General features: G+C 37.7%; 1 protein-coding gene across 1 annotated transcript; it reads right to left on the reverse strand.

The window, feature by feature from the left end:
• Window positions 1–274: 274 nt before the first annotated feature.
• Window positions 275–18,121, reverse strand: LOC123712052 (protein singed). Its single transcript, XM_045664988.1, has 11 exons — window positions 17,913–18,121; window positions 8,872–9,096; window positions 7,059–7,167; window positions 4,957–5,104; window positions 4,275–4,460; window positions 3,812–4,040; window positions 2,015–2,171; window positions 1,739–1,900; window positions 1,531–1,658; window positions 1,376–1,440; window positions 275–1,307 (listed from the first exon to the last, which is right to left on the reverse strand). Exons 2-11 carry the CDS (start codon window positions 9,089–9,091, stop codon window positions 1,167–1,169), a joined length of 1,545 nt encoding a protein of 514 aa, XP_045520944.1. The 5' UTR covers window positions 9,092–9,096; window positions 17,913–18,121; the 3' UTR covers window positions 275–1,166.
• Between the last annotated feature and the right edge of the window lie 1,810 nt (window positions 18,122–19,931).

The raw sequence follows: 19,931 nt of genomic DNA on the forward strand, positions 1-19,931 counted from the left end.
TCGGCGTGCGACTCTCATCAGTAAGGTAATAATAATAATAGGTTTAATCCCCGACTGCACCATTGAACTTTTCTGCACACAGATGGTAAACGTGAGGAAAGCGTCATGTTTCAAATCTATAAATCGACAACTTGTCGGACAGAAGAAGGCAGATCGCCACTGGATTAATTAATATTGTTTTGGACATGTCCAGTACTCATTATACGCTTTGCCTGTAGTCTTTCGAAGACGAGGAGCAGGAAAAGGGTTCAGATGCAAATAATAATAGACTTCACAAAATGATTATAATTTATTATTCACTTAATAGTTTACAAAAGACATTATCGTACAAATATTTTAAATGTAGGATCAGTGTAATTCACATCGTATATTCAGATTCCATAAAGTCTCGCAGCTGATTATTTTATCAGTTGTGAAAAAATTTTGGAATGCACCTCTCCTCTCCTTTCGGAGCGGTCGCTTACGTTAACTTAACTAATTACACACGTCACGACAGACTTCGTGCGTCGGAGCAGCTCGGACCGTCCGATAGACGAGGGCCCACTCTCGAATGCGTGATCCCGAATTCACAAATATAAATTAAGCGTCCCGTAACAAAAATAATTCGTAAGCGATCCCGAAGGCAGATCTAGCGATAAAATATTCTATAATTATAATAATAAAATTAGACAAGCGATATTTCCTTACGATCACATTCGCAAATCTGCGATAAATACACCTTAATCATACTAAATGTATCCGGCAGAGGCGCTCAGTTTACTCGTTAGAGAAATGCGAAACGGCGATGCCTCCCGCATCGCCGCCATTCCCGTTTCACTTTTGACTTCCCCAGATACAGCGGATTGTTTTGCAAATCAGCGATTGGCTCGTTCGGCCGCACCCGGACTTCGAAACTAAATTCAGTTTCGCGCCTCGCGTTAACGTAATATTCAATAATTTAGGTTTAAATAGCTATGGGAAGAGTGTTCTGCGGCGATAGATTCGTTCGTCGCGAACGGTCTCGCGTTAAACCGACGTTTGATAACGTTAATTAATATTTTTATTTTACACGCAGTTTTTGAGTATCGACAAAGAATAAAAACACTTCCAAGAATATAAGGTTTCGTTGCTCCCGCGAGAGGATCCATCGCGATCCCCCGACGGGGGCCGGGAGTCGAGACGGGCGCTTAGTACTCCCACTGCGTGGCGGAGGAGAGGTCGGCGGAGGCGAGGCGGAAGTTGCCGTTCTTGACGGCCGCCAGGTAGCGCCCGTCTTCCGCGGACCGGATCGCCAAACGGGTAGGCTCGCGCAGCTCCAGGTGGAAGCCCTGCGAATTGAAAATACATATTAATACCTCACAGTCTGACCTATGTTTAATGAGACGGCGGCCCTCACCTGTGGAGCGTCAGCATCGCAAGTAACGGCCTCGCTGTCCGCGTGCCAGTACTTGTTGTTAGATCCTGTCGAATGAACGTATTTTTTATATTAGCATATAGTTAAAATAACCGTAGAACATCTCTCAGAGTTCACATAAGTAGCGACGAGATCACCTTTGAAGTAGACCGCTCCCTTGGGTCCCCGCACCACTTGAATGGTCTCGTAGTTGGCTTTGTTGCACTCCATGCGCACTCCCTTCGGACCCACGAAGCCTTGCTCGCACTTCAGCACCAGGATCGGCCTGTTTCACACATTCATTGAGTCAAGTCGCCCGAATCGTTCGATTGATTTGAAGAAAGAAAGAAAGTAAAATTAATGCACCTGTTGATGAGGTAGAAGTAATATTTGCAGTTGTCTTCGACGGTATCCGTGTTGGCGTAGAGATGCCCCGATCTCTTGGTCGTGATGTACTTGCCGTTGTTGGCGCGGAAGGCCACGGAGCCCCCTCCTTGCCACTCCAGCTCGAAGAGCGCGTTCGAAGACCTGCGAACCGTTCACCTATTTATCACCCAGATGTCTAATGTAATCGTTTGCACCTGGTACACCTGAATTTATAAATACTTATCATGTACAATGTTTAAACTAATAAGTCCGTACTTGTTGTCTCCGCTGGCCTGTATGCCGCCTCCGGTCTCGAGAGTCCAGTAGCGGTCCTGCATAGTTCGGATGTACCAGCGCTTCGTCGCCCAATCGAACTCCAGCTGGAAGGTCTCGTGCGAGGAAATCTCGTCTTGGTTAGCCGTCACGTCGACGCCTGGAACGTAACCGATATATTACAGGTACCGGCAAACTTTTTGAGCATTAGTTTGCACATCGTACACATTTGCGCAGGCAAGGATATTTGTTCAAGATGCCGGTCGGTATATGTACCTGCTGCAAACCAATCCAATGCAAAAAATACCCCCATCATCAACTGAGACTCCTATTACGGAAGTTATTTCTCCCAGATATCTCATACTTGAATGTTTATTTCGTATTGCTTCGCTTGTTTTACCGTAATTGCCGATTAATGATTCAGTGGCTGTGAGAAGAGATAATCGTTCTGTAAGCGATTCACTCGTGCGCTTAAATGACCTCACTGCAAGTATTCGTTTGGTGAGATAACTTTTCTTCGGACGTTTATATTGAGGCAGGTAAATCCTACTTCAAATTAGAATCGTTCAGTTAAGAAGTCAATAGAATAACCGTAAATGATATTAAAAGCTAAAACTTCACTTATCTGTCGTCGAGTTGCAAAGCTCATTAGATATTTCGTTATAATTCTGCCATTTAAGCTATATGGATTTAATGGAATTTGAGTACATAGTGTAATTTTCTGTGTGAAAAGTGGATCTGAACACGGTGGGGTTATAATGATAAACACAAATCTGTTAAAGAGGATTCCCACCGGGCAGCGTTCGCGCAGTTATTCGCGCAAAAACGTCGCTATTGTGTCTGGCTTTCTACGGTTTCTCCGCACGGATGCCTGCGCCCGCGCCGATTGATCCCATCCAACCACTGACAGACTGACGCTCTGATTGGCGCATTTAACTTTGATAATTATCTTTAGGAATAGTTTTATTTTACAGCTTTTTACTCTTCGCCGAGGCAGATTACGTTCTGCGATTCTCGGACGAAATAATTCATATGAGATTCAATGAAAGCGTGTAAATTATTTCCGATAATGATGTTGATAATACGTGAGATAAACCTGAAGACGTTTCGTGACGCATTCATAAATAACGGTATGGCGATGATATTGAAATATGTCCGAGAATGTAAATTTAGAAAAGTCATCAATTATAAATTCGAATAGTAATGTTGTGTCAGTTTTCTCGAAGCATATGACTGCATCTCATTATATTACAGTTAGTTACCGACAGTTAACTGGTGCTCATTTATTATTAACAAATGCAGTTAAAAATAATCCGGTTTCAAGATATTCGAAATGGGTGAACTTTCTCGTATACGGCGCTATAAAATGTATGCGTTAGACAAAAGAACAATGCGTCTAGAACAATGTATGCGCTAGCGCATGCGTGATGTTGCATCTCATTGACGACTCACTTCCGATCGACAGAAGACTTACTGCTCTAATACATGCAATATTTGAGATGCGTTATTTCGTTTTTTGACGCAACTATAATGATCACATCGAACTTCGATAACGTAATTGGAGGCTCCCAGTCAGGCTCGGGCCTACTTTATGCTGGATAGTCTTACTCTGTTTGTTACCGCTGTATTAAATTGCACTCGAAGTCGCTTCACATGTTCAACCTACCTAAGTTGCATTTCGGTACTTTCATTTATATTCGATAATTTCAGTGGGGTTCAGGTGCTTTGGACCGACATTAAAGCATTCCTATTCTTCGAACACCGTATGAATTATTTTTAGTACTAGTAGTGAACACTTACCTTGTTTAACTGACACATATTTGTCGTTGAGAGCAGCCACGAATGCGGCCTGCGGCAGGCTGTCTTCGAGTGAGAAGAGCTCATCGCGGGTGACGGCAGTAGAGCGCGTCTTAAGCACGGCCTTGGACCCGATGGGCGCCAAGTAAGCCCCCTCGGCGTCTCGGAGTGCCAGCGCTCCCGCGTGATACTCTGCGCTGAACAGGCACGACGCGCTGCACGAGTCCAGCAACTGAAACGACAAACTCGTACAATTGAACCACGAAAGAAAAAACTTGTATTCGTCATTATCAATATTTGATGGCGTCATGTCGAAAATTTTAACATTTAAGTAACAGTTTAAAAGCTAGCAACGCACTCGCGAGCTGTCTAGGGTTGAAAGCGTCCACGGGCGACGCTACCACTTAACATCAGCTGAACTCCCTGCTCGTTCTATAAAATAAACGAGTTATAATTAATAACGTACCTTTCCAGGTGCGCTAAGGTACTTGTTGTTGCAGGTGTGCAAGGCATACTTGCCACCCTCATCAGCGCGGAATTCCAATGTGAAGAGAGTGTCTTCACCCCATGGAACATTGGCGTCGACGTGAATCTCGTCTAGGCTTTCGGACAAATGAGCGAATCGCTTACGGCCGATCGACCGCAGGTTCACCTGCAAACACATTTACATAACCTCATCTTCTTGCATCTTCCAAGATTGGAAAGAAGCAGTGTGTAAGAATAAAATGTGATTTCAAGAAACATTGATTAATATATAAACGCTAAAGTATATCTGTGCTCCATCATTGCCTTTTAATTAATTCGTTTCTCGATAACATTATTTTTCAGATTCTCCAGATCCAGCGGAGTTTGGATATTTGTGAATACTGTTTGATCGAATATTATATTCAGTTAAGCAAGTGATATTTCATTTAGAAAGTATTTTCCCGTTTCTAAAAGCGGTGTCGCGTTTATTGATATTTATATAATTCCGAATATCATAAATCATAATTTAACACCTCTCTAAATGAAAGTGAAACTATTTTTATAGCGAGTAAACTACTTTATAAAGATGTCTAAACTATACTTTTTCCGTATTTCACTTTATAGAATGAAAATTTATAAATTGTATTTCCACTAGGAGTGAGGAAGTCATAGTTGGAACTAACCTGTGGTCTGGCAGCCAAATGTACGTGCCAAAGTTCTGCATCACCTGGAACCTTCGCAGTGCAGGTCAACTTGTCTGAACTGGAGCCGAGAAAATAGCCTCTCTCCACGTTGCGCAACGCCCAACGACCCGACGCATCGTCAGAAACACTGCAACAATCAAACAATATTAAATAAATTCATCATTCAACATGGTTTATGTAAATAAAAAAGACCAGGAAAAGACTATTATTTTAGATTGCAAACTTCTATAAAATTAACCTAAACTTGTGCGTCGATTATATTTTATACAAATAAAAGCCGAGCCATGCATATAGACCCTGATAGCAGTGAGACCGTGTTCCTTTTTAATGATGAAATAATAATAATAAATAATTCCTAATAATGTCTTCATACGCTAATCTCAATAGGGCAAGTGACAAACCACCACAAGCGAAGTAAAGATGTTTATCGTTTTGTAGTACTGATCGCTTATTAGCCGACTGAATTGATTCGTATCGGATGTGACCGCGCGGCCACTGAACCGGAAACGTATAGGCCATGGACCACCTGTCATTGCTTCAAAAATAGTTCTGCCCTTGATGTATAGATACAATTAAAATTATTCACATGTCGCAAACACTAATGTGTAAAATGCCTAAGCAAGTGCCGCACCCCTGTTGTTCTAAGCTATTATTATGAAGAGCATCCCTCAAGACGGCGTTAGCACTCATTAATATTCTATTTTAGCCCCTCTCAGTTTGATTATGACACGAGCTTTGTAATGTGTAAGTCAATGACCTGTGCACAAAAGGGATTGTTTCGTAGAGCCCTCTTCGGATGAGGCAGAGGTAGATTGCCTGTTTTTACCGTACCCCCATTGTCTACTTCAAGTATAGACTAAGATAAACACAAATACCGGAGGCAAATGCCTACTTAGGGTGTCAGTTTCAATATGTACTCAATATTTTGCCTGTGAAGGCTTTTGTGGCTATATTCAACAGAATGGTTGTTTAAGTTTCCTACACGTTAAGAAGCCTTTAAACAAAACACAATACATTTGAGTCACCCAACATTTATTGCAGCAGATGAGTCACCTAAGATGTTTGTAGGAAGTGTGCGTCAATCGGATCGATACCGTTTATTTATGTTGCTCTGTTTACACATGCAGCATAATAATTGCGAGATAATAACTTTCTGTAAAAGATTCCCTTACAATATATATAAAATTATGACCCCTGATCGCCTCTGTCTCCCTCTATGATCGCGATAGAAGTCAAAGAAACTGAATCCTATGCAGAGTTTAGGTGTATAATCCATTAGGGTTTTACGTAAATTGATTCATAAAGTCTACTTAAATATCTACCTAATATACTTATCGTGTATAATATCCGGTTCTTCTCGGTCAGACTAACTTCAAGCAGACATAATATAATTATTCAACGATGTTTTAACTCGCAATGAAATATCCAGGATTCGACCTAGTTTTGGACTAACGAGCTCAGCAAAGTGCAAAGTGCACAATGCACATATCATTTGTGTCGCCACTCGTTATTGTTTGTGGTAAGATTGAGTACAGTCGACACTTTTTACTGATGCGAGTGACAAAACAGAAACTTTTTGTTTTATCTTATTTCTGCAACTTCAGAGTATATTAAAAATACAGTAAGAATATTTGGCTATTAACGGACAAACAAAAACATTGTGATATACATAAACTTTGATTGCAATATCGAAATAATATATTTGAAGTCGCCAAAAGCCTGAAGTGACATCCTGTGAGTCAGCTATTAGTATTCGCGAAACAGTCGCGTAAGATTTATTTTCTGTATCCTGGCGTTAGCAGTCAACAGACGATTAATGTGCCAGACGCGATCGAACGGGACTTTATTTTACTGTGGCTTTGGCATTGATAACCAATTGTATTACAAAAATTCTATTAATCGGGCAGTTCTTAATGAACAACAGCTCAATACAACAATAATAAAATATTGTTCATCTGCTAACGGACTCACTCTATATAACAGTATAGTCAAACGTCCTAGTTTCGATTCCATAGAAAACAAAACGTTCAAAGCTAAAGGCTGATCCACTAAAGACGACAGTCATCATTTTCCTTATTTACCTGATTTGAAACTTGCTGCCGGGCTCCTTCTCATCAGCTTCACAGGTGACATTGCCGAATGAGTCCACGGCGAGGTACTTGTCCAGGTGGGAGCGAAGGTAGATCATACCTGCACCATTTATTTATTTATTAAAATACACGACATCATATATAACGCATTTTCTACATTATATATTACAATCTATCTATTATAAAATACATGAATATAAATTTTACAAAAAATATTCAACACTTCCAATTTTAGTCTTTACTTATGGCTAGTAATTTATGGCTTTACAATGCGGAGTAGGTACCCGATAGGCGCTGATGAACGCTTTCTTAAATAGATCAGCACGTAGCGTTAGTGCAAATTCATTTAGTTTTTGTTATCATGAATAGTTATTTTAAACGGCTGTTACATTCGAGTGACAATCGGACATCGGTTACTCTGAAGCTTTCAAAGCATATAAGTAAGTAATGTACGCAAATTCCCAAGGTAGTCCTATTGCCCCACACTATGAGACTGTTTGTGATATAAAAAACTCAGTGAAAACGCGAACATTGTATGACATTGTAGCTAAACACGCTTCTCATGGTTGTAGTATAAACATTACTTTCGCGTGGGAACCCACTGGATTTCCATTCACCCATCGAACATTATTTCATGGGTTGAATTGCTTACCGCTTAGTCTAATACGACAGAACCTATTCGTGAAACCTTTTACCTCATCTCTGCTCACCTGTGTCCAGAATTATCGAATATTTGTTTCTCATACTTATCGTGTTAAGCTGTATTTTTTTTTATTTTAGTTAAGTAAATCTGCCTTCCTGTGTAATTGAGGCTAAGCGTTAAAAGTTCATTGAATGCGTTCAACCCGGAGGTGCTGGTTTCGATTTCCGAAGCAGACCTTTTCACTCTGAGAGCCTTCACTTGAAACGTAGTTCATCCAATGTGCAAAATCAAAGAGAAAGCTTAAATTCAACAAATAAACAAGAGTCGATATGTAGTCAGGGACCCCGGCGGCAGGCGCGGGGTCGGAGGGAGGTCCGTATCGATCAGGTGAGGGTCTGGCTAGACCTTGGCCGTGGGGTGCTTCCCTCAAGCACCGCAGCTTTACGCGAGGGTACTTTACATATGCAAGTAAATGTTCTGTTTGGCTTTCCTTTGAATTGAAGGTGTTTTAATTATGGTGTCGCGTTTTGTTTTTGGAAGCAATTCGATAGTTTTCTTTCAAACAATTTAATTAGCTTTTTGGTATGAAATATTTAGTTTTATTCATTTCCCTTAAATATCGCGTTTTCGTATTACGCGATTTCCATGCCCCATGTAACGCGGTATATCCCTACTATAAAGCGGAGATTCGATTTCTCAATTTATGTTTCTGTAGTGTCAAATCTATAATAATTTATCAAGCCTATAATTAGTTTTGCGTACCTTTATTAAATTGTGGTGTTCAAGTTTTTTAATTGTTAAAACAAACCGTTTTACGCGATTTCCCATAACGCGGTCTGGGTATACCGCCAGGGGGATTAGTCTACAATACTACAATGCGTTGGAACAAAAAGCTGTAATAAAATTGTAATATGTTTCAGGTATTCGAACGATGTCACTCGTAAATATAGTGCGGTACAAGCGAAATAATCCAATTACTGCCCCAATAAAGGGTGGGGCGAGTTTTTGCCCCAATTAGTGTCGCTGCTTCGAGTAATTAACAATAACTGTATTTACAAGTTTTAGCTTATGTAGACATTACAATAATCTGTTACCAAATTAAAAGAAATCACTTACATGTTGATATTATACCTTTATTTATAAATAAGTAAATGAACTCACTGTCGTTAGCGCTCCCAGAGGCTGGCTCCAAGGTCCAAATCTGTTTCTTCTTTAAGCTGGTGCCGTTGGCGTTTATCTTGAAGCCAAAGGTCTCCGCGGTGAGGTACCGGTATCGCGAGTTGATGAGGCCGATGGTCCACCAGCCGCGCTGTTGGTTCTGTGTGATGATGTCGCCGGCGCCATTCAACTCGCCGTTTGTGTGACCGTTTAAGCCGTTCATTTTGTCTGCAAAAGAGTTAGCTATTAATACTGGGAAAATATATCGTACATTTGGATAATTAATTCACGGTGGCTTAGTGGTTACACTACGTAAATACATTAAAAAAACAGTGAAATAGACGCAAATGTTACTGTCCCGAGCTGTTATTTCTCCGCAAAGCAGTGAATGAAATAATTCAAATGAGCCCGATTATTCGTCACATAATAACTGTAGCAAAGTAACGAGAAAACTTTTGCCAAACGGCTAAATTATGTCATATGCAAATGCGTAATTAGACTCGGTCGACGGGACCTAGACAAAGGCCTGACTTGCTCTTACGGTTCATTTGGTCTTTGTCCTGCTTTCCGGTTTACTTATAAGGAATCACGTGATTTAGGATGCGATTTTTCGCTTTGTAATGAAATAATACTCTTACACATTAATCAATACGAAACGGCTGATACAGTTAAATGCATCGACGGATGCAATCTTCTGAATTACCATAAAACTAACATTACGAGGAATGTTTACTACTAATTGGTGTTATTACCAACTCGTAACGGATCCAACTAACGCCACTAAACGTAAATATACCACTTTCGTATAAGACCGTATGCGGATACAGTTCTCCAGTCAGAGTTAATATGCGCTTAGGTAATGGCTAGATTGAAACCGGAGATTCTGGTTAAAGAAGATGTGCTTCAGTTCAAGGCATAGGTAACCTAGATTTAAAAACTTTTTCTAACGAGTGTTTGCAATGCCATAGGCTGACAATGAGATTTAACACCTATTTAAGGTGCTATTTATTGCGACAAACATAATAACTGTATAAAGTCTAGTACCAATACTTTCAAACGCTTATTTAGGTAACCTAGAAAGTACTAAAGGTGAACAGAAAACGATTCGTCATCCCGACTTGTAACGGCTCTTTCCTCAGTTACGCTACTTTCAAATAACGTTCATCTCAACAACGCTACAGATACTGCAATCAATCGATTTTATGGTGGTTACAACATTTGCCCCGGCATCCGAAGAGACCATTGCGGTAAATAGATGTAAGAAGAAACATTGGGTCTCACAAGAAAATAGAAATCAAGATTTTGATCATTCCTTATGTGGGGCTGTATCTAACTAAATGAAATACAACTTTTAAAAATAAAATAAAATCTGTGTGTATTCTTATGGTAGCGTAAAAAAATAATCTGTTAGTGGTCAATATCACTGGCAAGTCAATTTGTCAGAGTGTTCTTGTTATGAAATACAACACAGAGAAAGAGTTAAACGCACCCAATATCCGCTGATGTTGCCATTCACGTTCTCATGTCTGTTCCTTTATTATTATCTGCACTTAACATATAATATGTCTATAGTAAAATTTGATTAGACAAGACTAAATCTATGCTTATTACCCGCAAGATTTTTGTATCTAATGTGTTAGGGACGTCTCATCGTAACTTCCCGAGTTTAACCGAATAAGGTATTTTATCAAATAAATATTACCCTTGGCTTTGCCTATTTACGTGATTAAAATGTAAAAAGAGGTGATTCGGAGAGGAGGTTCGGAAGGTCGGCGGCTTTATTCGTCTGCGGCCTAGACACACCTAACCCACACAGCTATGGTAATAAATATTTAGCACCGACGCTACCTTCCTGTGATGCTGAGCAAAGCGGTTTTAAACAATTTCTTAAGACATTTACAGAGCTTGAAAATTAACACTAGTAAATAACTGTCTTTGACCCGTTCCGTCGAACGTGACTCTCGCTTTGTGTTATATTAATATGTGTTAATTAAATTTATTGACAATGAGCAATGGGACTCCGAATATTCTTGGATAAATGGTTTAAAGGAGGTTTAGCCATTGTTATGAGAAGCCGGAGTAACGGTTTCGCAGAACTGGGACAAAACTTATTGGTTTCCGTGTAAAACAGTTAAATGCTTCCTCTCTTTTCTATTCTACACTTATTTGTGCCGACATTGTTTATAATAACTATTAAGTGTTTGCCTAAACACTGTTCTGAATTCACTCAACTTCAATATCTCAGGACTCAGTGTAAACTTCGCTTAGCATTTGTTAGGAGCAGCAGGTGTATTTTATAAATCGGTTCATACGAAACGCACATGGCTCAGTGACTCAGCAGATGCACAGATTTTGACAGACGCCTGGGGGCAAAGTGGGGGGTCAGAGCGTTGACCGCGACCCCCCACCGCACCGAATCGCAAGGCCTGCAAAATTTCACGTCAATACGCAAATATCAATTATATCTAGTAAAAGTTATTGTTTAACTAACTTAATTAAACAAACTCCTTTTTCGAAAAATTAAAAAAAAAACATATATATAATATATTATTTATTCGTTTAAAACTTGACAATCTTATGTTCAAGTTAATGTTAAATATAACCGACTGAATCAGAATCTTAACGATAAGTTATTTATAAATTTATCGAATCGTGGCCGAGTTCTTTGACGCCAGTCGGAATAAATTTCTTGTTTTGAGAATGTTATGTCCAAAAGCGTTTTGTATAGAAAAATTAAGAGTTAACAAGCCCAAACCTGGCAAAAATGTCAATGTAAACGCTTATACGTGACGAATGTAGGAAATTTGTAGGAAGCTAATCTCGTTAAACCGGTCGAGTGTACTAAACGGGATTCGTATTAGCGAATTGGATCTGCCTTTAAATAATGCTCACAGCGAGATTCCATAAACAAACGGCCAAGCGCGAACCTCTTATTTTTACTCAAATCAATTCAAAATCATTTATTCATATAGGTAACACAATGTAAACTTATGAACATCAAAAAAGAAATATACATTAAATGCTTCTAATTGTACATTTACTGCCAATTCTCAAATAAAACGCGGAAGAGAACCCAACCTCAACCCAAAGGTGGAATAAACGCGTAGATTGGATCAAGTCAGTTATTTCAGACGTGACTCCAGCGTCGCTATGACAGAGTTAAGTGAGATGACTGTGCCTGCAGATGAGTCGTATAAAATAGCTTTAAAACATGACACTTCTACTGCGCTATCTACATAAATAAAGTTTTATGATTAATGTTGAAAATACAAATCATGTCAGCGTCATATGGGATAGAGTGGGCTAGATATCGCGTGCGGAGTATCGCCCTCACGCGAAACATGCGCCTGCGCCGTTACACGGGGTCGCCGACCGCAGCCTCAGACGTTGCTCTGATACCTTATCAATTCATATTTCTATTAAAGGTTACTCGGTGTTAGGTTACGGCCCTGACTTAAGCTCCTATAACCGAACAGGACAAAGTTAAAGTTAATGGATTGTTTTTACTAGTTAATATAATATCAAAGTCATAATCAGTAAACACATTTGGATTTTATTGTGAAAAACAAAAAGGCATCACATAAAACTCAGCCACGAAGGAATATCACCATAAAAAATAGAGCACGACACTTTCTAGCGTATGTGCCATCCATCAGCATACAGATGGCACCTGAATTTAAGCAAAAAGCACCAAATGGCAGCGGAAGCGGGCCGTGACGCAGTCGGATGGATGCACACCACCGCGTCGCGGAAAAGGCGCTAATTACCTCGGATAAGCGTAATTAAGGCTACATTATTCCGAAATTTAATTAACTCGTCTTCTCGCATCAGATTTGTGTCTCTTAAAATGAGATCCGGAGTCAGGGAAAGTTTATGAGTTTTTCTCGTAAAGACTAGGTAGGCGAAACGAAATCTTCATCCATAATGAAACTAATTGTTATATTGCGATTGCTACAACTTGTTACAACTGAGCGGGACTATTAAAAACCTATATAAATGAAACAATGAAATGTAGCTTTGAATATAAAAAGTGCATTTATCTCGGCGAGCGCTGCTATATTTAAAACATACTGTTTTGTTTTGCCGGCATCCAGACGTTTCGCTGCATTGTTGCTATTTGTTGGGACGAGCCGAGCATAAATAGGCCCATATTATCTATTTAGTTCACGACATCGCGGTTTCCATGAAAGCATAACACCATAACAGACGTGAAAATAAATCAGTGACGTTACAACCTTCTTAGGTGTGGCCTTCGGATTTCTGAATCTGTTTCTCGATCGTTTGTCAATCTAATAGATAAGTTGGTGATCGGCCTCCTGTGCGTACCGGGGATCGAATCTACGACCTCAGGTATGAGAGACGCACGCTGAAGCCACTAGGCCAACAAATAGACATGGCTTTTATAAAAAAAAATCACGTTTACAGGTTATAAACTAATCTTAAAGTATAGGAATATCGTGGAAACCAGTCAAGAATTATCAAGTGCCTATTTGTACCATAATTATCGAGACAACAACATTGAAATCAAGTTTTGGTGAAACCCTATTATACGAAAATGGAAGCGTGCAGGCGTCAGTGTCAAGGTCACGGCGATGCGCGCCGAGTGCGTTGACTTTTTTATTTTTTAACCGAATCGCAGCTGCACCGCGACACCACCAGCTCGCTGACTCATTGATTTATTTCTATTTTTACTTTGTGACAATTTCTTTATAAGGCCTGAGGGTGCCCTGCTCCTTAGTACGTGTCGGAAACTGTATGTCAGTTTTGTCACGAGATTTAAAATATTTGTTTACCATTACTATGGTTCAACATAGTAAAAATACAAAGATGAGAAAGTTATATACGAATATTTTCCACATATCGTAGTAAACATTTGCCCTTTCTGAGACTGATATAATCTCAGTCGGTACTTGTATAAATTGTCGTACAATACATTACGTTAAAGTCAATGAGGCATTGTCTACGAGCTACAAGTAAATCATATCAAATGACAGTCAACGCACAGCACAGCATTTAAAATGACATTACCAGAGACTTGAGCCTAGGGCTGTCTCAGTTTTTCTTTTTGTATTAACTAAAACAATCGTTAATATGGAATATATAGATAATAATAGCTTTCAATATGAGACATAACAAAATTTGTAATTACAAAAACAATTCAGTTTACTAAAATTATAAACATCATTATTGTAACTAGAAGATGTAATTACGATTTATTTAATTATAACAATTTAGATTTTTATTTTACTTTACTTATTAGTAAATTGTCAATTGTAACCGTCATTTACCCTAAATTACATCAGTTAATAGTTGCCAATGAAACGTGCACAGCCCTATAATTTCCCTTCAAAAGGCACAAGGCGATGTGCGCCGCATCGTAAATGAAGTGCATTCATACAGCAGACTGTGGAGGACATGGCGACAGTCGGGCCCTTTAAACACATTAAGACGGCACTCGCGACCGAAAAAGCACTTTTAAAACATGTAGATGCACATAGATCGCCAAATGTGTGCCTACAGTATTAGCTCGTCAAAATCAGGCAAACTAAATGCGGTATTTGCCGTAAAAGGAAAACCGCAAGCGATCAGACATGATCCGTTCTAATTTTAAGAGGAATGTGTTATAAACAACGAAGAAGACATAATAGAAATAATTTCAAAATTAAAATTTATTTATTTAAACTTCGTTTAACATTAAAAGAACGACAAACAGCATCAATTATTATCGCTAACAAGCGATCTCTTACTCTTACCCTTGTAAGGAAAAAAATATATTAAGAAGTGCATAATCAAACCAAAAAAAACAGAATTACATTAAAAATAATAATAATAAAATAAACTGAAAGCTAATATCCGGTTCATGAATTACAATGCAATAAAAGAGGATAAGAAAATACATGAATTACAAAAGTCACGATTGAGCAGAATAGGATATGGTTAAGAAGTGTTTATGTAGAATACTTAAAAGAGGTTAGAGCAATCGGATGGAGACGAGGAGCTTAATCCATAAAAGATACTCTAGTTTTATCTAATTTGATATTCTTGTGAAGTAAATGTAAGAATATACAGCAACACTTCGAAGACTATTCCTCTAAAAGGCTATTGGCGAAGGTCTCACCATACTCGGCAGTTATCTCTTGCATGAATCATCACCCAATAAGGGAATATCAATGTTAAGGTCAAGCTGTATTCGGTCTACCTCCTAGCGGAAGTAGCCCCTGTGATTTCTTTATCTCTTTTTTCTGTATTTGGAAAGCAATTGCTCAATTTCTGTCAGTGCCATTATTGCCTACTTCAATATCGAATTATAATATATGTTCGTGTTAAAAAAGCACTTGTGTCAATACTTATCCACAATTGGTACATTGTCTACCGTGAAATAATTCTATATATCTACGATAAAAATATATATTTTTTTAAATGTTACTTGCGAATTAATGTACCTTAAGCGATATGAATTGCTAATGTACTCATTAACTTCAAAAAACTGTTTTGATTAATTGCTCTAAAATCCGAATACTTTCTAAATTTTATTCGAGAAAATTCTAGCAAAACATATGGCCGATAAAAACCGTTAGTACGGTAGATATTATTTTCTATTCATTATATAAAATACATTATTTGATATAGCTTTTAAGCGAGGTTTTTAAGCTTCACGTTAAGCGTGAGCTATATTTTATTTTCATAAACTGCTAGGGATGAAGATAAAAAACAAACGCCACTAAATGTTCCTTTCCACTTATATGTATAGCGATACTGTATTAAAATTTAACAAATGAACACCTTGTCACCTTACATAGTAAATTACACCTTAAAAAAAAATACCGTCCGATGGATTGAAGGATAATCGTGGATTATTATTGCAGAGTGGCTCATTGCTTAGTCACTTCTTTTCGTCCGCTTTTTTATATGCGCCTATATAACTTAAACCATTTAAATACATAAAGCAATGTACGTTATTGCTTTAAGTATATGAATACATTATATTTAGATGTTTTTGTTATATTATTTCACAAAACGAACTCGCAGGAAGTGGCATTTGTATGTATGATGATTTGTAAGGAGATATGATAAATGAAAAAATATAATATTGACTAAAACTGTCTGTATTCAAGCACTCGTAACGTTAATAAGCATATCGATACGCGTGATATCCGATATGCTATCTGCTGATACATCTAATTGAGAAGTTTACACACTCAATAACTCTTCCGATAGACTTAAAGATTACTTTCACCTCTTATTGCAAACATTTTAAATAGAGAAACGACATTTTGATAACCCTTAACAAAACCCTTGAGTAATGGAATGAGTTTTCACTAACGAGACATGCATTGCAATTAAAATATTATCAAGTGTAAAGTAACGCATCACGGCACACTTTAATTGTGATATTCTGTGGCACTTTTTGAAAGCAACGCCTTTCACTTCGGTCATAATTTCATATATCTTCCATGCACTCATTAATTGTATCAGGCTATTATAGCTAAAAGGTACTTAAAACATATATAGGAAGACCGTACTGAAGTGCTGGCGCGAAAATTTTCACGCGATGTACAGCGATCGCAGTACAGCTATGTAATTGCTGACAGGTCACTTTTATTTTATTAGTAAAAAAAATTGTTTATGGCCTGATGAGTAAGTTACCTCTTGCTCTATGGCTGAAGTTTAAAGGAAAAATCCTCTATCGGTGCTAATACGGAGCGAAACGCAAGTAAATATTTCAACACATTAATTAGGTACTACGAACCTTAAGAATATGACAAATACTTAAAAATCGGTATATTTGCCTAACCTCCTATTGTGTTGTCTATGTATTGTATCAATTATGAATAAAGTTAATTTAGAAAACTTAAAGCGACTACGACAGATATATCAACATTATTAAATGTATCCTATCCCGAAATCAAAGTTTAGGGTAAGTTAGAACATAACTGGTTGTAATTAGTCTATCGAAATATGAGATTGACTTTTAGTGAATTTTGAAAACAAATGAGCTGATGAAACCTAAACAGTTTAGCAAACTTAAATATTATCCATTACAAACATACATAAAGTGCTCGATTATTTACGTCGATTAATAAAACATAGGTTAGGGTCATAAAACATCTAGTATACATATTCAACCTCTCCATCGATCAGTCCATGTTTCATCAAAAAGGGACTGATCATCTTTCATCACGCAATATTTTTCTTTTTCAATGAACAGGTATTTGGAGACATATTTTTTTTTTATACTTTTCGATACCTACCGGCACACCAAACGGATGACAACATCTTGCGACACATAGCCCTATAATAAAAAAAACAACCTCAAGCAACCTATCTACATAAATCATAGCAAAGTGTTGGTCAAAATATGTTTTAAGACTAAAAATATTATTTTCAGAAAATATTCATACAAACTGTTTTGTTTTGCTTTACCGGGTTGAAGTTTTAACAGATGAATTTACCAAACCTCATTCAAGATTATATCTTCCCAATGACCTATTGGCTCGAACGTGGATGGATACAAACAAAATTTTAATCTGTATTTTTTTTTAATTGGTAGCTAGGTAGGTATATAAAAAATTATTATACCTTATTATTGAATAAGACTGCCCAGCTATTTGCAATTATTAATTCGGTAGTCGGTTAATCTTTTGTTTATATAAATAAAGTCCCTTGGGTCAGATTGCAGGTCTGTAGTGTATTTTGTTGTCCTTGAGGCTAAGCGGGTACATTCACCCTGCAAATGCAGCACGCCAGGAATGCAAATCTGTACGTGTCTAGTAATAGAACGTGTATTAAGACAACTTCATGAGGCTACTTATAGGTTTATAAGGAAATTCACTGTTGTTTACTTTTAACCACAAAAGTTAATCAATTTAAACATTTGAAGTGACGAATGAGAAGGAAAATGAGGGTGGTGAGTGCAGCGCACGCCGCGCCCGGGACAATCGATCCTAGCTGCTGGCTCCCCTGCCGGTTGACGTGTGCCGGCCGTGCTAGCCGACAGGCCCGAGAAACACGCATTCTCGCTAAATTCATACATAAAAACTCACCTCTTTACACTTCAGCGATTTTACCAAGGAAGAGTCGCAGGCAACGCGAAGACCACTTATTACACTTATAAATAATTTACAAAACACTTATCTAAATTTATGGTAGCACGATTTATAGATACAATTATTATTATTCAATAATTAAAATGGTATTTAAAAACTGTCGTTGCGATAGCGCGTATCAAGCAACAATCTAACCCCTACAACTGCTCGCGGCGGACTGAACGAATTGAACTTAGCAAGCTTTTTCTCCGTCCGACTAGAGTGAACGTAGCCACGATACACTTAAATAATTTCGTCCAATCAAAACGCCTAGCGACATTTTGGCTGACCAATTAAAACGCAAATGGAATACCGACTACAACGTGAAAGTTGAAGGGAAATGTCTTCATTCATTTTTTATTTTACGCGATGTAATAAAAATATATTGTGGTATACGGTATACTTACTGTATACCGTATACCACAATTTAATATATTTAAAAAATAACTGTAACATGCGGTCATTACCTCTACAAGATGACGAACCTACTCTTTTTAGAATTCTTGTAAATTACATTAAAGTGCCCTGCCGAAAAACTTACTTGATTTTGACCGACGTGTATGTATAGAAAAATGAATAACTATGTTACATTGTATACATTACTATAATCAGTAGCTGTAGTGTAGCTTTGTAGTGGAACAAGGTTGAAACAAATATATTTTTTTTAATTTGTATACATTATTTCGTTAACTACAATTCAGGAAAAATTCCCTGTACTATGTTTAAATGTCATAATCCAGCTAAAGTGCTAATTACAAAAAATCTGCAAGCCTCTTTATTTTACTTGGTTATATTAACTACAAAGTGAATTTAATAAAACTCAGATGCTATCGATCGAATCCGCAGCCAGACGGTCGAAGTAGACAATCGGACAGATTTGGCTCGACTCCAAAAGCTAGCCTCAATGAATGCTGTGAATGCAACGCTTTTCAATTTTCATCCCAGAAGCAGGCACGTTCATTCCACTCATTATTTATATCATTGTTGGTTCATTTTTATTGTCATATAAACTTAGAAAAGCTGTCTTGTGTTATCGAACTCGTTTCTTACTCCAAAAATATTAATTTATATTAATTAACTTCGCAATCACTTTCATTATTGACTTTTTTATTGTAATTAGAGTAGATATTATTTTTATTTAAGAATTTGGTAGAATTAAGGTAAAGTAATCAAAGATAGTTTAATAAATTAATTGTCTATGAACTGATGACGACTTACAAAAAGCGAAGGCTATCAACGAACTAATTGTCTATGCATCACTAAACGTACAACGGTAACATCTCTTTTGTTCTTTATTGCTTACTCTGTCTGCTTCAGCAAGGACAAAAATGAAATAGCAATTGTTAACCTGTTACGCTGGGAAGTTGCGGTTGCGTTGGTGGCCTTTTTATTTGAAAGTTAAATAAGATACTACTGGTTTAATAAGGTACGTAGTATATGTTATTTAATCTAAATGCAACAAATATTAAGCTTATTGACAGGAAATTATATTTAATTCGCTGCTAAACATGAAGCGTCGGCAAATACAAAGGTCGATCAACACAAAGCCATCGAGTTGAAGACTTGCACTTGTTGAATATCAAGTGATTGTTGAGGCTATAATGACGAGCCTGCCGTTTCTAATTATCCTGATAAAGTCGATTACCTACTAATTAAATTTATGAACATTTAGTCCTAAGTCCGCTATACTTATCTTGGTAAACAAGTTTCATTTAAGTAACAAAGCTACGACAAATAACTGGAGCGCCGCATAACCACAACTTGGGATAAACTTTGGAGCTTAAAAGATATCCTCAAAGGTAAGCTTTGTTTGCTTTGTTTGCTGCCTTGCCTTACGTATGGAGCACAAACTTGGATTTTCAAAAACAAAACAAAAGCCAAAATATGTTCGTGCCAGCGTGTGATAGAAATGAGTATTCTCGGAATACAATTACGCGACAAACATAAAAGTGAATATATTCGCAGAAAAAACTAAAT

The sequence above is a fragment of the Pieris brassicae genome, chromosome 7, assembly GCF_905147105.1.
Source record: "Pieris brassicae chromosome 7, ilPieBrab1.1, whole genome shotgun sequence".
Taxonomy (NCBI): Eukaryota; Metazoa; Arthropoda; class Insecta; order Lepidoptera; family Pieridae; genus Pieris; species Pieris brassicae.